General features: G+C 39.6%; 3 protein-coding genes and 1 long non-coding RNA gene across 4 annotated transcripts in view; 2 read left to right on the top strand and 2 right to left on the bottom strand.

Moving 5' to 3' along the window:
• LOC149034392 (uncharacterized) overlaps positions 1-12,984 on the bottom strand; it is a 382,461-nt gene that overhangs the window by 125,305 nt on the left and 244,172 nt on the right. The window lies entirely within an intron of this gene.
• LOC149034401 (uncharacterized) lies at positions 59-598 on the top strand. The gene is made up of 2 exons (XR_016182699.1): positions 59-199; positions 305-598. It is a non-coding gene; the product is annotated as an uncharacterized LOC149034401 (long non-coding RNA).
• Positions 1,273-6,495, bottom strand: LOC149034402 (uncharacterized). The gene is made up of 4 exons (XM_089194865.1): positions 6,090-6,495; positions 4,024-5,852; positions 2,108-3,786; positions 1,273-1,629 (listed from the first exon to the last, which is right to left on the bottom strand). Exons 1-4 carry the CDS (start codon positions 6,493-6,495, stop codon positions 1,572-1,574), a joined length of 3,972 nt encoding a protein of 1,323 aa, XP_089050991.1. The 3' UTR covers positions 1,273-1,571.
• LOC149034403 (uncharacterized) lies at positions 8,867-12,806 on the top strand. The gene is made up of 2 exons (XM_089194866.1): positions 8,867-8,939; positions 11,624-12,806. Exons 1-2 carry the CDS (start codon positions 8,867-8,869, stop codon positions 12,577-12,579), a joined length of 1,029 nt encoding a protein of 342 aa, XP_089050992.1. The 3' UTR covers positions 12,580-12,806.

The raw sequence follows: 12,984 nt of genomic DNA on the forward strand, positions 1-12,984 counted from the left end.
GAATTCGAAGCAAGTAACAATCGACAGGACATCAGAGTCCAAGAAAGTCAGAGCTGACATCGACAGTGATTCCTGTGAAAGCGATCACGAAATCAACAACGATGTTGTAGAAGGCGATCTCAATGAATACATGAAGGTAACGTTTCATCCCGACTGAGAAGATGGCCTGACTCTGTTAACCGGCGACTCTATGAACGAGGTAAAAATAGCATTTTTTCAGGTTACATTTGCACACTATTCAAAGTTCCAAATTGAGGTGACAAAGTGATTGATTTTTCATTGTTTTGTTCCACATTTCGTGTAGATGCAATGCGTACTATTGCTGTGCAACTTAAGCATCTGTACTCTGCAGGTGCCTTACTGGAAAAGCCCTAGAAGATTCCTCAGCCGTAAGAATGTAAGAGAAGGCCTTGAACAGGTTTCCAGAGTCATAGCTAACAATCAAAGCCAGCAGTGAGGCAGAAAAAATTCAACAAAGTCGTCCAGGCATGGCGAAGGCAAAAAGGCCCCAAAAAATCAAAGTGAGGATCAAACATCTGGGTCATTGCCTCCAGCCCTATTTGTCTCAACAAAGGAGCAAATTGAAGATCCATTGTTTTTAGTCATTGTTTTGTGATTTCCTGTACATTTTACGTTAACAAAGGCCACTTAAGATGTTTAGGGACATTTTCATTCGACGGTTTTCGCGCTGTACACCAAAATTCCATCAGTGCATAAATTTACAACAAGTTAGTTCCACGGATCATGAAAGTCAGCTCTTTGATAAATCAGTGACTGTGATGAACTCATTATTACCACTTTTAATGGCCTATGAATTCATCAATGAAATTCATGGGCAACAGATTTCAGGGAATATTCATGGCCCATTAATTTTGTTCTCCCAAAACAAATAAATTGTTAGCCCATGAAATGCTGTTTGATTGCAATTCATAGGCATGAAATTCATTCTGATGACTTTCTGGGGAAACTAATGGGTCATGAAAGTAGACTTTGAAGAAATTCATGGGTCATGAAAGTAGGCATATAAAGAAATTCATGGGTCATGAAATTAATTCTGATGACTTTCATGGCAAATCAATGGGTCATAAAAATAGACTTTGAAAAAATTCATGGGTCATGAAAAAAATTCCCCTAATTCATGGAAAATTCAGGGCTAAAAATAACCCCATGAAATTTAATTTTGCAGTATTCATGGGCCATGAAATGATCTTCATGGGTTTTTCACATGAAATTCATGGAATTTTCATAAAACTACAGTTCATAGTGAAGTTAGAGTTTAGTTTTGGTGTTTTCTGATTGCGATCCAAAGGAAACTTTACCAAAGTTCTCATATTAGTAAACGTTTAGTTAATTTCATGCTTTCAATTTTTTCATGCTGATTCATTTTAGTCCCCTTAATAGGTCTGAGGGCTGAAATGCAGCTTTCAGTGTCACTAGCTTTCGATTCAGCCTTATTTGCAAGAGCATTCAAAAATAACCATTTATCTACAATAAAATGAAAAATGTCTGTTCAAACTAATACCAGTGTCCATTCAAAAACAATGTGCAGGAAAGATAATCTTTGTGCAGGATCAGTTGTTACTCTGTTTCTTCTCTGCTTCATTGTCCTCCTCCTTGTGTTCCTCTTTCCTGAAACAAACATAATACAATTTCAACTCTAAAGCATTATATGGATCAGAATTTCTAAAAGATTCAAAGTAGCTAGACACACAGCTCAAATAGCTATCAACTTCAAAGTAATTAGGTAGCTTATATCTCTCAAGTTGCTTTCATTGCATTTTCTTTGGCCTGCCTATCATCCTCTTGGGCTTCCGTTTGAAGAATAATTTCTGAAGATTTCGCACACAAAAGCAACTTTGATTCAAGGCCAACTTTGAAAATGATTCATCAAAATCTTCTGGTTCTGTGGGGGAGGGGGGGGGAAGGGGGTTCTAAAGAATATTATGGAGCCTTACAGGGGATCAGGTGAATTTTACTGAGAAACAACCAAAATCCTCGAGCAGCACCCAATCCCCCCCTCCCCCCGGCTGCTGAACAGTCCCTAAGATAGCTAATGTTGGGTAACGTAAGGTAGCTAATGGAAATTTCTTATCAGAACTAGACCTACCCGATGTATGTAAAATCCAACGTCACGTTGTCTCCCATCAGCGCAAATGGAGCCCATTGATTAGGTTTGGGAAAGCCGTTGCTTCTCAACCATTTTACGGCCTGGTGAAGAGATTCACTGGCACTTTCTCCACGAATAAGGTGCTTGTAGAAATGATTCATGAGCTGCTCCGTTGCTTCGTCTTCTATGGCCCACGATGCTACCAACACTGAACGTGCACCCGATGCTAAGAATGCACGAGCGATTCCAAGAACTCCTTCGGCTTTGACCAATCCACGCGCACTGTGACAACAGCTCAATACAACCAGTTTTGCTCGCACTTGAGTTCCGGAAATGTCGGACATTGTCAAGAGGTAGTCTTCTTCTTGTGGAAAACTGTTGGTGGTACATTTAGGACATTTAGGCGACAGGGCAATCTCTCCTCTTTCGACATTTCCATGTGCGGCAACATGTATGAGACTCACTGAAGGTATCGCTTGAAGCACTGCCTGCTTAGTTGCAGACTCTCCTAACAAAGGCTGAACTCCCAACAGTCGACCAACCATCTCTGCTTCCTTTCTAGCACAGGACAATGGTACAAAGTTAGAGACACGTCCACAGTAATACACCTGGCCAACCGTAGGATCACCCACTACAAGTGCACCAGTTTCACTGTGATAATCCGCTGGACAATCTTGAATGAGCCGGAGGGTCGTTAGGGAAGGGATGATACGGATTCTGTAAGTCTCTGATAGATACTTTCCGGCTGCTCCATCACGCAAGGCAGCAAATGGGACTCGATACGAGAAACGATACGGCACAATGATGATTTCAGGCTCTGTAAGTAAATCTACCACAGGAGCGATGATCCATTTGTAACACAAATGATGAATTCTTTCGGTTTTTATGCTTTCGTCACCGCGCAAAGTTGCTCGGCTCTCTTCGTTGCCATCCAAAGATCGATCTTCGCAATTCGCTGTGAATAAAACGCCAAAGCTGGCGGCGCTCTTTTTGAAAATTCCCTCCACGTTGCGAACTTTCTCAGGAATGAGAGTGCTGTCTTTCACTTGGTCGGTGACTCGAAAGGAAATGTCTCCATTTTCTTTCAAAACCCAGAGACAAACTCGTCTCTCATAATACGAAATGTACAAAATGACACAGTTACTCTCCTTTTTCGCGATGTTTTCAATCCCGAACCATAATCGTGGATCAGCTGAAATGTGGCTTTCAACGGAGAAGTTCTCTGCCATGCATTCTACGAGGACTCTCGCTCGTTCCAGCTCTGCGACATAAAGAGCGTCTTGAAATTTGCCTGCGTTGCAAAGCAAGTCAACGAAGAATTGGTAGAGAAAAGAACCGTGCACCTCTAACAGAGACATTTTAAACTCTTGGTTTCCTTTAAGAAAACTCCTCAATTGTTCATATTGTCCAATACATCGAAGGAGATATTCCTTTGCTTCCACAACCACTGGTTGCGATACCTTTAACAGTGTGATGCAGAGAAGGCTTCGAAACTCAGTTATAATGTCTCCGATTCTAATGCTCATGGAGCGAGCCTTCTCTAAGTAATCTTCTGCCTCGTCACATTCACCAAGTGATCTGCATAGATTTCCAAGCAGGAAGTAAATTTGTCCTTCACGAGGTTTATCGCCACATTCCCTGCTGATGGTGAGCGCCTTCTGATAGAATTCTTTTGCTTTCTGATTGTCATTGATAAAAGCGAACACGTTTGCCAAACCTGTGAAAGCACCTGCTTCTACTCCTCTTTTTCCAGTTGCTGTACTAATGCTCAATGCTTTCTCGAACTCTTCTTTAGCTTGACGATATTTACGAAGCTGGCTATAAAAACATCCGAGGGCTAAGTATCCAGAACATTCGTTTCCTCTGTCTCCCATTCTTTTTGCGATTGCAACTGTTTCCGCGTGATATTCTCTCGCCTTCTGATATTCGCCAAGAGATTGAAACACATTTCCGAGGTTCCCGTATGTTGTTCCTTCTCCATTTCTGTCGCCGATTTCTATCGCGATGGCAAGTGCTTTCTCGCAATATTCTTTCGCCTTCTGATATTCACCAAGGGATTGAAACACATTTCCGAGGCTCCTGTATGCTGCTCCTTCTCCATTTCTGTCGCCGATTTCTATCGCGATGGCAAGTGCTTTCTCGTGATATTCTTTCGCCTTCTGATATTCGCCAAGGGATTGAAACACATTTCCGAGGTTCCCGTATGTTCTTCCTTCTCCATTTCTGTCACCGATTTCTATTGCGATGGCAAGTGCTTTCTCGTAATATTCTTTCGCCTTCTGATATCCACCAAGGGATTGAAACACATTTCCGAGGCTCCTGTATGCTGCTCCTTCTCCATTTCTGTCGCCGATTTCTATCGCGATGGCGAGTGCTTTCTTGTAATATTCTTTCGCCTTCTGATATTCGCCAAGGGATTTAAACACATTTCCGAGTTTCCTGTATGTTCCTCCTCTTCCATTTCTGTCGCCGATTTCTATCGCGATGGCAAGTGCTTTCTCGTGATATTCTTTCGCCTTCTGATATTCGCCAAGGGATTGAAACACATTTCCGAGGCTCCCGCATGTTGTTCTTTCTCCATTTCTGTTGCCGATTTCTATCGCGATGGCAAGTGCTTTCTCGTAATATTCTTTCGCCTTCTGATATTCGCCAAGGGATTGAAACACATTTCCGAGGCCCCCGTATGTTGTTCCTTCTTCATTTCTCTCGCCGAGTTCTATCGCGATGGCAAGTGCTTTCTCGTGATATTCTTTCGCCTTCTGATATTCACCAAGGGATTGAAACACATCTCCTAGGCTCCCGTATGTTGTTCCTTCTCCATTTCTGTTGCCGATTTCTATCGCGATGGCAATAGCTTTCTCGTGATATTCTTTCGCCTTCTGATATTCGCCAAGGGATTGAAACACATTTCCGAGGCTCCCGTGTGTAGTTCCTTCTCCATTTCTGTCGCCGATTTCTATCACGATGGCAATAGCTTTCTCGTAATATTCTTTCGCCTTCTGATATTCGCCAAGGGATTGAAACACATTTCCGAGGCTCCTGTTTGTTGTTCCTTCTCCATTTCTGTCGCCGATTTCTATCGCGATGGCAAGTGTTTTTTCGTGATATTCTTTCGCCTTCTGATATTCGCCAAGGGATTGAAACACATTTCCGAGGCTCCTGTATGTTGTTCCTTCTCCATTTCTGTCGCCGATTTCTATCGCGATGGCAAGTGCTTTTTCGAGATATTCTTTCGCCTTCTGATATTCGCCAAGGGATTGAAACACATTTCCGAGGCTCCTGTATGTTGTTCCTTCTCCATTTCTGTCGCCGATTTCTATCGCGTTGGCAAGTGCTTTCTCGTGATATTCTTTCGCCTTCTGATATTCGCCAAGGGATTGAAACACAGCTCCGAGGCTCCTGTATGTTCTTCCTTCTCTGCTTCTGTCGCTGATTTCTTTCGCGATGTTAATTGATTTCTCGTAATATTCTTTCGCCTTCTGATATTCGCCAAGGGATTGAAACACATTTCCGAGGCTCCCGTATGTTTTACCTTCTCCATATCTGTCGCCGATTTCTATCGTGATGGCAATTGCTTTCTCGTAATATTCTTTCGCCTTCTGATATTCGCCAAGGGATTGAAACACATTTCCGAGGCTCCCGTATGTTTCCCCTTCTCCATATCTGTTGCCGATTTCTATCAGGATGGCAATTGCTATCTCGTAATATTCTTTCGCCTTCCGATATTCGCCAAGGGATTGAAACACATTTCCGAGGCTCCCGTATATTTTTCCTTCTTCATTTCTGTTGCCGATTTCCATCGCGATAGCAATTGCTTTCTCGTAATATTCTTTCGCCTTCTAATATTCGCCAAGGGATTGAAACACATTTCCGAGGCTCCCGTATGTTGTTCCTTCTCCATTTCTGTCACCGATTTCTATCGCGATGGCAGTTGTTTTCTCGTAATATTCTTTCGCTTTCTGATATTCGCTGAGCATCCAACAAAGAGATCCAAGTCTTTGGTAAGCCACTGCCTCTTCTCGTCTATGGCCAATAGTTTTCATGATGGTAAGAGTGCTTTTACAAAGTTGCTTTGCCTCTGCAAACCAACATTTTGCTTTGTATTTGTTTCCCAGTTGAATGGTTAGTTTTCCGGCGAGAAAAAACTTGTCAATAAGTTTTGTGGTGCATCGTGCTGCATTTGTGTAACCAGAGGTGGTGTAGTACACATTGAATAATATATCAGAGACATCATGTTCAAGGTCAATACCAGAGTCAAGTTTGTGAAGTAGAAATAAACATTCATTACATAACTCGGTCGCTTGTAGGCCACGATCAGTGTTGAGAAGAAATATGGCGATATCTAAACCAATTTGGACTGATTTTAGGATTTCTGCTGCGTTATTCATTACGTCATGTCCTGAATGTTAAAAGAATTTCCCCAACCGTGAGAAAAGAATCAACAAAATTAAGACTTTCGATAAATGTCTAAGCGCTTCATTCCTTCTCTTTATTTTATTCAAAACAAGCTCCATCAAATTCTTTAACCAATTGATCATCGGTTAATCCACTAATCGTGTTATGCTTGCGTTCAACTTACTGATTATTTATGTTTTACATGCCACACAATTAATTAGAACTGAATTTGGTCGCAATCCTCTGTTTGGAATGTGACTTCCACTTGAGTTCATTAAAGAGTGAATCAAAATTAGCACCGTTAACCGTTGACATTAAAATTCAACTCAAAGCATTGTTAAATTGGTGTTTGTGTAACAAATTAAACGACGTTAAATATGAAGAATTTTCATCATCATTATTGTTTCTGGAAGTTCTACTGAATAGACAATGTAGGACAGAATAGAACGGGACCATGTTAGTGGGTGTATTCTACACGATGCGTCTCGAGCGTCTTACGCGCGTTGTAACTTCATTCACGCCTCTGCAACTCGCTGTACCTGCCTGGCAGCTGGGACAGTAAAGAGCTTTCCTGAGTAACGCTTTTTGCTCAGGAAGAAGATTTCCTCAGACTTCTAATTTCAATCGATGACATTTATGTCATTCGTAGGTTTTAGTTTTTACTTTTCCTGAAGAATCCTGTAATGATTAGCTATGATTCCATAATCGTCGACTACGTAATTTCCGTTTTGAGTTAAGTGTCATAAGTTCGATGAAATCAGAGAATATGCTTTTGTTCTCGGACGCAGTTGATTAAGATAAAAGTCACAAGATTTGAGGCAAAAAAATAATAAGAATTTTACCGGAGAAAAGAGGTATGATTTCGCTTTCATAATTTTTATTTGCATGTTTTCGGATTATGTTTGTCATCTTGGTTATTGCGTGAATTAATTCTAAATAGTATTATCGTGTACACCCTATGTGTACGAGTGATCGCACAACAGCTCATGTTATATATAGTTTTTATGCGCTCCTAATGGCATGTTACGCCGTAAATTACCTTTCAGTTTTTACGTTTCCAAGTACCGTAATCAAGAATTAAGGATAATCAATAAGACACAAGGATGATTGCTTGAAATCAGTAAATCTCTACCTCCGATCAGATATGTTTATGCCCTGAGAACCGAAACCCGCTACAAATCCTATATCTGAGATTTCTATCAGGAGAGAAGATAAAAGTACATGCTGTCTCTTCTTTCATAGTGGACGGGAAGTGGCTGAATAATTATTGTAGGACTATGAAGGAGCTAGGTTCTTCTTTCTCATACCTCGTGCATATCCGCTTTTTCGCTCTCATGAACCCCCCTATAACTCGCTTCAGCCGAGTGAGTGGCTTAAATCGGAAAGATTTTTACCGGATTAGATTTTCTACTTAGAATTGAAAATTGCTTGAAAGAATACAGTACATATAAACCTTCAACAACAGAAAAATGAAACGAGATAGATTTTTCATTTTTTGGTAATTTTTTGTAGTATTTTGCTTACCTGAACATAAAATCAATTTTCTAAAATCATTCTCATACGTTATGGCAAGAGATTATAAAATTTCGGTTATGATACTTTTACCAATGTTAATATTTTTCACCCGCGCAGCCAGGATGGTCAACATGCGAGAAGGTTTTCTTGTTTTACTTGAGTGATCTATTTTGATAACTCCCGCAGTCACGAAAAACTTTCAATTGTCTTTAATATTTCTGTATTTCATTGCAGTATCATACCAAAGGTATCAAATTGACTTTCAACATCCAGGCTCTTACTTCGCAAAACTTTCAATTGTCTTTAATATTTCTGAATTTCATTGTAGTATCATACCAAAGCTATCAGATTGACTTTCAAAATCCAGTCACTTACTTTACCTATAATCTCTTGCTCTTCACTAAATTCTACTGTATTTCTATCTGATTCTGGATCGAGGCAAATCAAAACATCTTTCATTGATCCAGGGATATTCATCTACACCACCACCATTTTGCGCCGTTACAGAAATGATGAAATGCAGTTTCTTCTTTTAATATCAAGATACCTTACATTAATCAAGTGGTGAGAGGAAATAGACTGATCAACTTATAGGTGTTATGTTACGGGAAAGGGAAAAAAATTTTTTTTCATTTGTTTCGTCTGGTCGCAGAAATATTTGATGGACGTAGATTCAATAAAAAAAGTTACATTCTACTGTAAAACGAAGTGTGAAACCACTCAACTGTCTCCAGAATGTTCAGATGAATATATATGTGTTGGTATTTCCAACTGTGTGTACCATACAGATAAAGCCGGCGTGTCAGTATCAGAAACTTGCTTTTGAGATGCGTGAAATCACACATATAAATGCCGTCGATCTCTAGGAGCTTGTTAGAGATGAGATTTTTCGCTTTCTCTGATATTTTTAGGGACTTAAACAGTTAAATTGCTTTGTTAAATACCTTGTGTAAACTCTATCGTCTCACTTGCAGAACGTTTGGTAGTTTTTCTGGGTAGTTCCTTTGGTACAGCACTTTACAACTTAATTGACCAATAAATCAATCAAGAACCGTCAAATCGTCTTTAAAAAAACCCGGGAACTTACTTTCTTGATACTGAATTCCACCCTTAACAAATGTCTCGTTTTCATTTCAATTGCAAGGCTATTGCGTGACGCATAGACTGTTCCTGCATCACGTTTCAGACTAAATTTCATGAGCACGAATTTAATCTAAGATATTTCCTTCGATTGAAGATAAAATGATACAAAGAGATGTTTGACGCATTCGTTCTTTTGTTTCAACTGGAAACCCCGTCCTGATGAAATGTGTCGAAAGCGAGTCCGTGTTTGAACCCTTGCTTTGTGATGCAGTAAACCAAATGTTTTACTAATGTCACTCATCACTGATCCATCTTTTCAACCTGCTTTTTAAAATCTTTATATAGGCCTATCGTTAGCAGGTAATTACAACGTCTAAAAGGCGATTGGAAATCATCCGTTAGCTTTGTTTTCTAGGCAAAGGGAAATTTTCCTCTTGTCAAGAATTCCAATCGTGTTTTATTACTTAAGTTACTCGTGTACCAACTTTTCCGAACGCTTTTTTATCCGGTTAATTAAACAGTACTGTAAGTTTTACTCATGGAAATGAAACTAAGGAAGCAATAACAATACAGAGCTAAAAAAGGCGAGCAGCTCACCTCTGAAAACAGAACATGTGTTCTTTCAGTTTCCCGGTGGTGTGACTAATGAAAACAAAAGTAAGAGAGTGAAATGAGACTTTCCCTGCCAAATAAACGTAACTGCAAATAGCTGGTAGAGGAACGTTTTACCCACACGGTTGGTGAGAAGAAATTAGGAAAAAGACCTAAGGAAGAACTGAAATTGTTTTCTAAATTGGCTACAACATACGTTAAATAACATACGGGATCTTCGTATTTTGCGCCGTTACAGAAATGATGAAATGTAGTTTCTTCTTTTAATATCAAGATACCTTACAATAACCAAGTGGTGAGAGGAAACAGACTGATCAACTTATAGGTGTTATGTTACGGGAAAGGAAAAAAAAAATTTCTCATTTGGCGTCTTACCCTCGCACAAAGAAGAATGTCTTGTTTAGTATTCTGAGAACACTTAGAAACAAGGAAAAACCAGAAACTGAAATAATGCTTTTGCTGAAAATCAAAGTGCGCTGTGAGCAAACTCGTGAATTGACACATGATTTTTTAGATTATGTTTAATGTTATCTGGTTTAGGGAATTTTGTGGTTGATTGTCATATCTAGAGTACGAGCAGTAGTTCAGTGTTCGCTAATGTAACAAAGAAACAAAGTAACGTTGGGATAAGAAGGCATGACAATTAAAATGATCGTGCTATCACATTTGACAAGGGTGGATGATGTCATGTGTTTTAAACGTCTATCATTTTTGTTTCTGGTTCAAAAGAAAAGGTTGGAAGTAAATGTGGGTGAAAAGTGAAATCTACTGTCTATCATTGTAAATATTAGAAAATCAAGGCAATACTGTCTTAATGAAAACATTAACGATTCCCTCTTTATCAAATGAGACAAACGGGAACGAGTTTTGAGTGATATAACTAAGCCAAGCCTGCTAGTGTCATTTTGGATCTCCGCCTGGGTAGATTTAAGTCACGTGCTAGGCAACGTATAATCAATAACAAGATAGAATTTTATTTCAGGCCTATTTATCAATTTTGAGGTGTATAACTTTCGTATTTTAGTACGTTATATGTATGTTGAATCTTCAAATTGTCTTGAAACTTAAAAGAAATTTGTTCTTTAAAAATTCACCGAAAATCGGAAGCTAATGTTTTTTTTTTAGGTGTTATTTGGTTTTTCGTGTAAACTTGTAATTTCGTCAGTCGCCGGCATCTTTTGTTGCTTCACACAGGAAAAACACACGCGACGAAACGTAATGATCAATTTTGTCCTCAATCTCACGCCATAACAGAAAAAGCTTTTGAACATCAGTAAACTCCGAGCGCCTCGCTTTCATTTTCAATGAATCTTCGGATTGTTTTAAAGTTCAAGGATTGTAAATTACAATTTTATGAAAAACGAAGGTTGTTCTGTTATTTCAGTGTGAATCCTTGCATGCCTGCCAGTCGCTGGCGCCGCTTGTTGAAACTAAAACGAAAAAAAAAAACTCTTTTAAGATTATCATTCGCTTCTTTTTCACCCCACCACTATTCTAGCAACAAAGGTCGCCATTTCGTTTGTTAATTGCTCGCAAAAAACTATCAAATGCACTCAAAAGCCTAAAATCGAAGGGAATTGCCAACGAAATGGAAATTACGAGCCGACCCAGCTTAACACTTTGCTCGAGCGATCCAACGCCGAAATTAAAAACAAACGTGGTTAAACCTCGGAAACGACGATTCTATTTCATCGAATTGCGAAAGTGATTCGGACACAGACTGAACAATTCATTGAACTGTTTAGCCGGACTTTGAACTTTTTTGTGCCTTAAAGATGTGAAGATATCATTGCATATTATTAGAGACCTTACGCAAGGACGACGTCACTTAGGAGGACGTCGTCGAAATTCGTGTTCGGTAATTGGCGTCCTCGTGGCAGTCGTCGCCATTCGTGCTACTTACGCAAGCAGGGTCGCGCGCGTCGCACAAAGACCTGATTTGGCGGTACGACCCGTTCGATTTAGATGACCTTTGTGACGACGAGTGTAAAGCTGAATTTCGCTTCTTAAAGAATGATATTCATCTTCTAAAGGATGTGCTACAAGTTCCTGATGAATTTGTTTGTTATAACAGACTTGTTGTCGATGGAATTGAGGCTTTGTGTGTTCTTTTAAAAGGGTTTGCATATCCTATTCGCTACAGCGATATGTGCTCTCGATTTGCTAGACCCGTTCCACAGTTTAGCATAATAACAAATGCAATGATGGATATCATATACAATCAGCACTGTCACCGCTTGCCTGCCAATCTTCAAATCTATGCTGATGTCATTCATGAGGCTGGAGCTCCCTATACAAACTGTTGGGGATTTGTTGACGGGACAGTCAGGCCAGTTTGTAGACCTGGAAATTTACAGAGGAGTTTATACAATGGACACAAAAGGGTTCATGCTATCAAGTTCCAATCCGTGGTTGCCCCTAATGGACTAATTGCTAACTTGTACGGTCCAGTTGAGGGGAGGCGACACGATAGTGGCATGTTAGCTGATTCTGGCCTGTTACCACAGTTACAGCTTCACTCTCGCTCGCCTTTAGGAAATCCTTTATGCATTTATGATGACCTAGGATACCCGTTGCGACCTCAGCTACAAACACCATTTAGAGGCTTGCATCTCACACCACTACAGCAGCAGTTCAATACTTCCATGAGCGCTGTTAGATCAAGTGTTGAATGGGTTTTCGGAGACATAATCAACTATTTTAGTTTCCTTGATTTTAAGAAAAATTTAAAGATAGGGTTAAGTGCAGTGGGGAAAATGTATATTGTTTGTGCACTGTTAACTAATGCTAGAACGTGTTTATATCCAATATCCACAAGTACTTTTTTCAACTTAGGAACACCTTCATTACAAGAGTACTTTTCTTAAGTCATGTATACGCAGCTTGGTTGACTGTGTTGCTTTACTTGAGCTTTACATTTCTGCATGGTTTAAAATTTTAAAATGGAATTGTATTATGTCAATGCCTAACTTTACCACAATTAGCCTGCTTGAAGGCGTTTTTTAGGCTCCATTCATTATTCCTTTTATTCGGAGGGGGAAGTGAGATGGCTCAGTCTTATTTGGCTTAAAATGGGAATTCAACTATTATACAACTTCAGGTAGGATAATTTTTAATTTTTGTTAAGCCTGTGGGCAACCTCTTTTCAGAAGGGAGAGGGCAAGGGGGGTGTTTGGAGGAAGAAAAGAGATTTCTTTATTTCTCTTTCACCCCTCAGAAAGCTTACTCACAGGCTCCAAAATTAAAAACAGTTAGATCATATATCAACTTTA

The sequence above is a fragment of the Pocillopora damicornis genome, chromosome 14 (assembly GCF_964200805.1).
Source record: "Pocillopora damicornis chromosome 14, jaPocDami1.2, whole genome shotgun sequence".
Classification (NCBI taxonomy): domain Eukaryota; kingdom Metazoa; phylum Cnidaria; class Anthozoa; order Scleractinia; family Pocilloporidae; genus Pocillopora; species Pocillopora damicornis.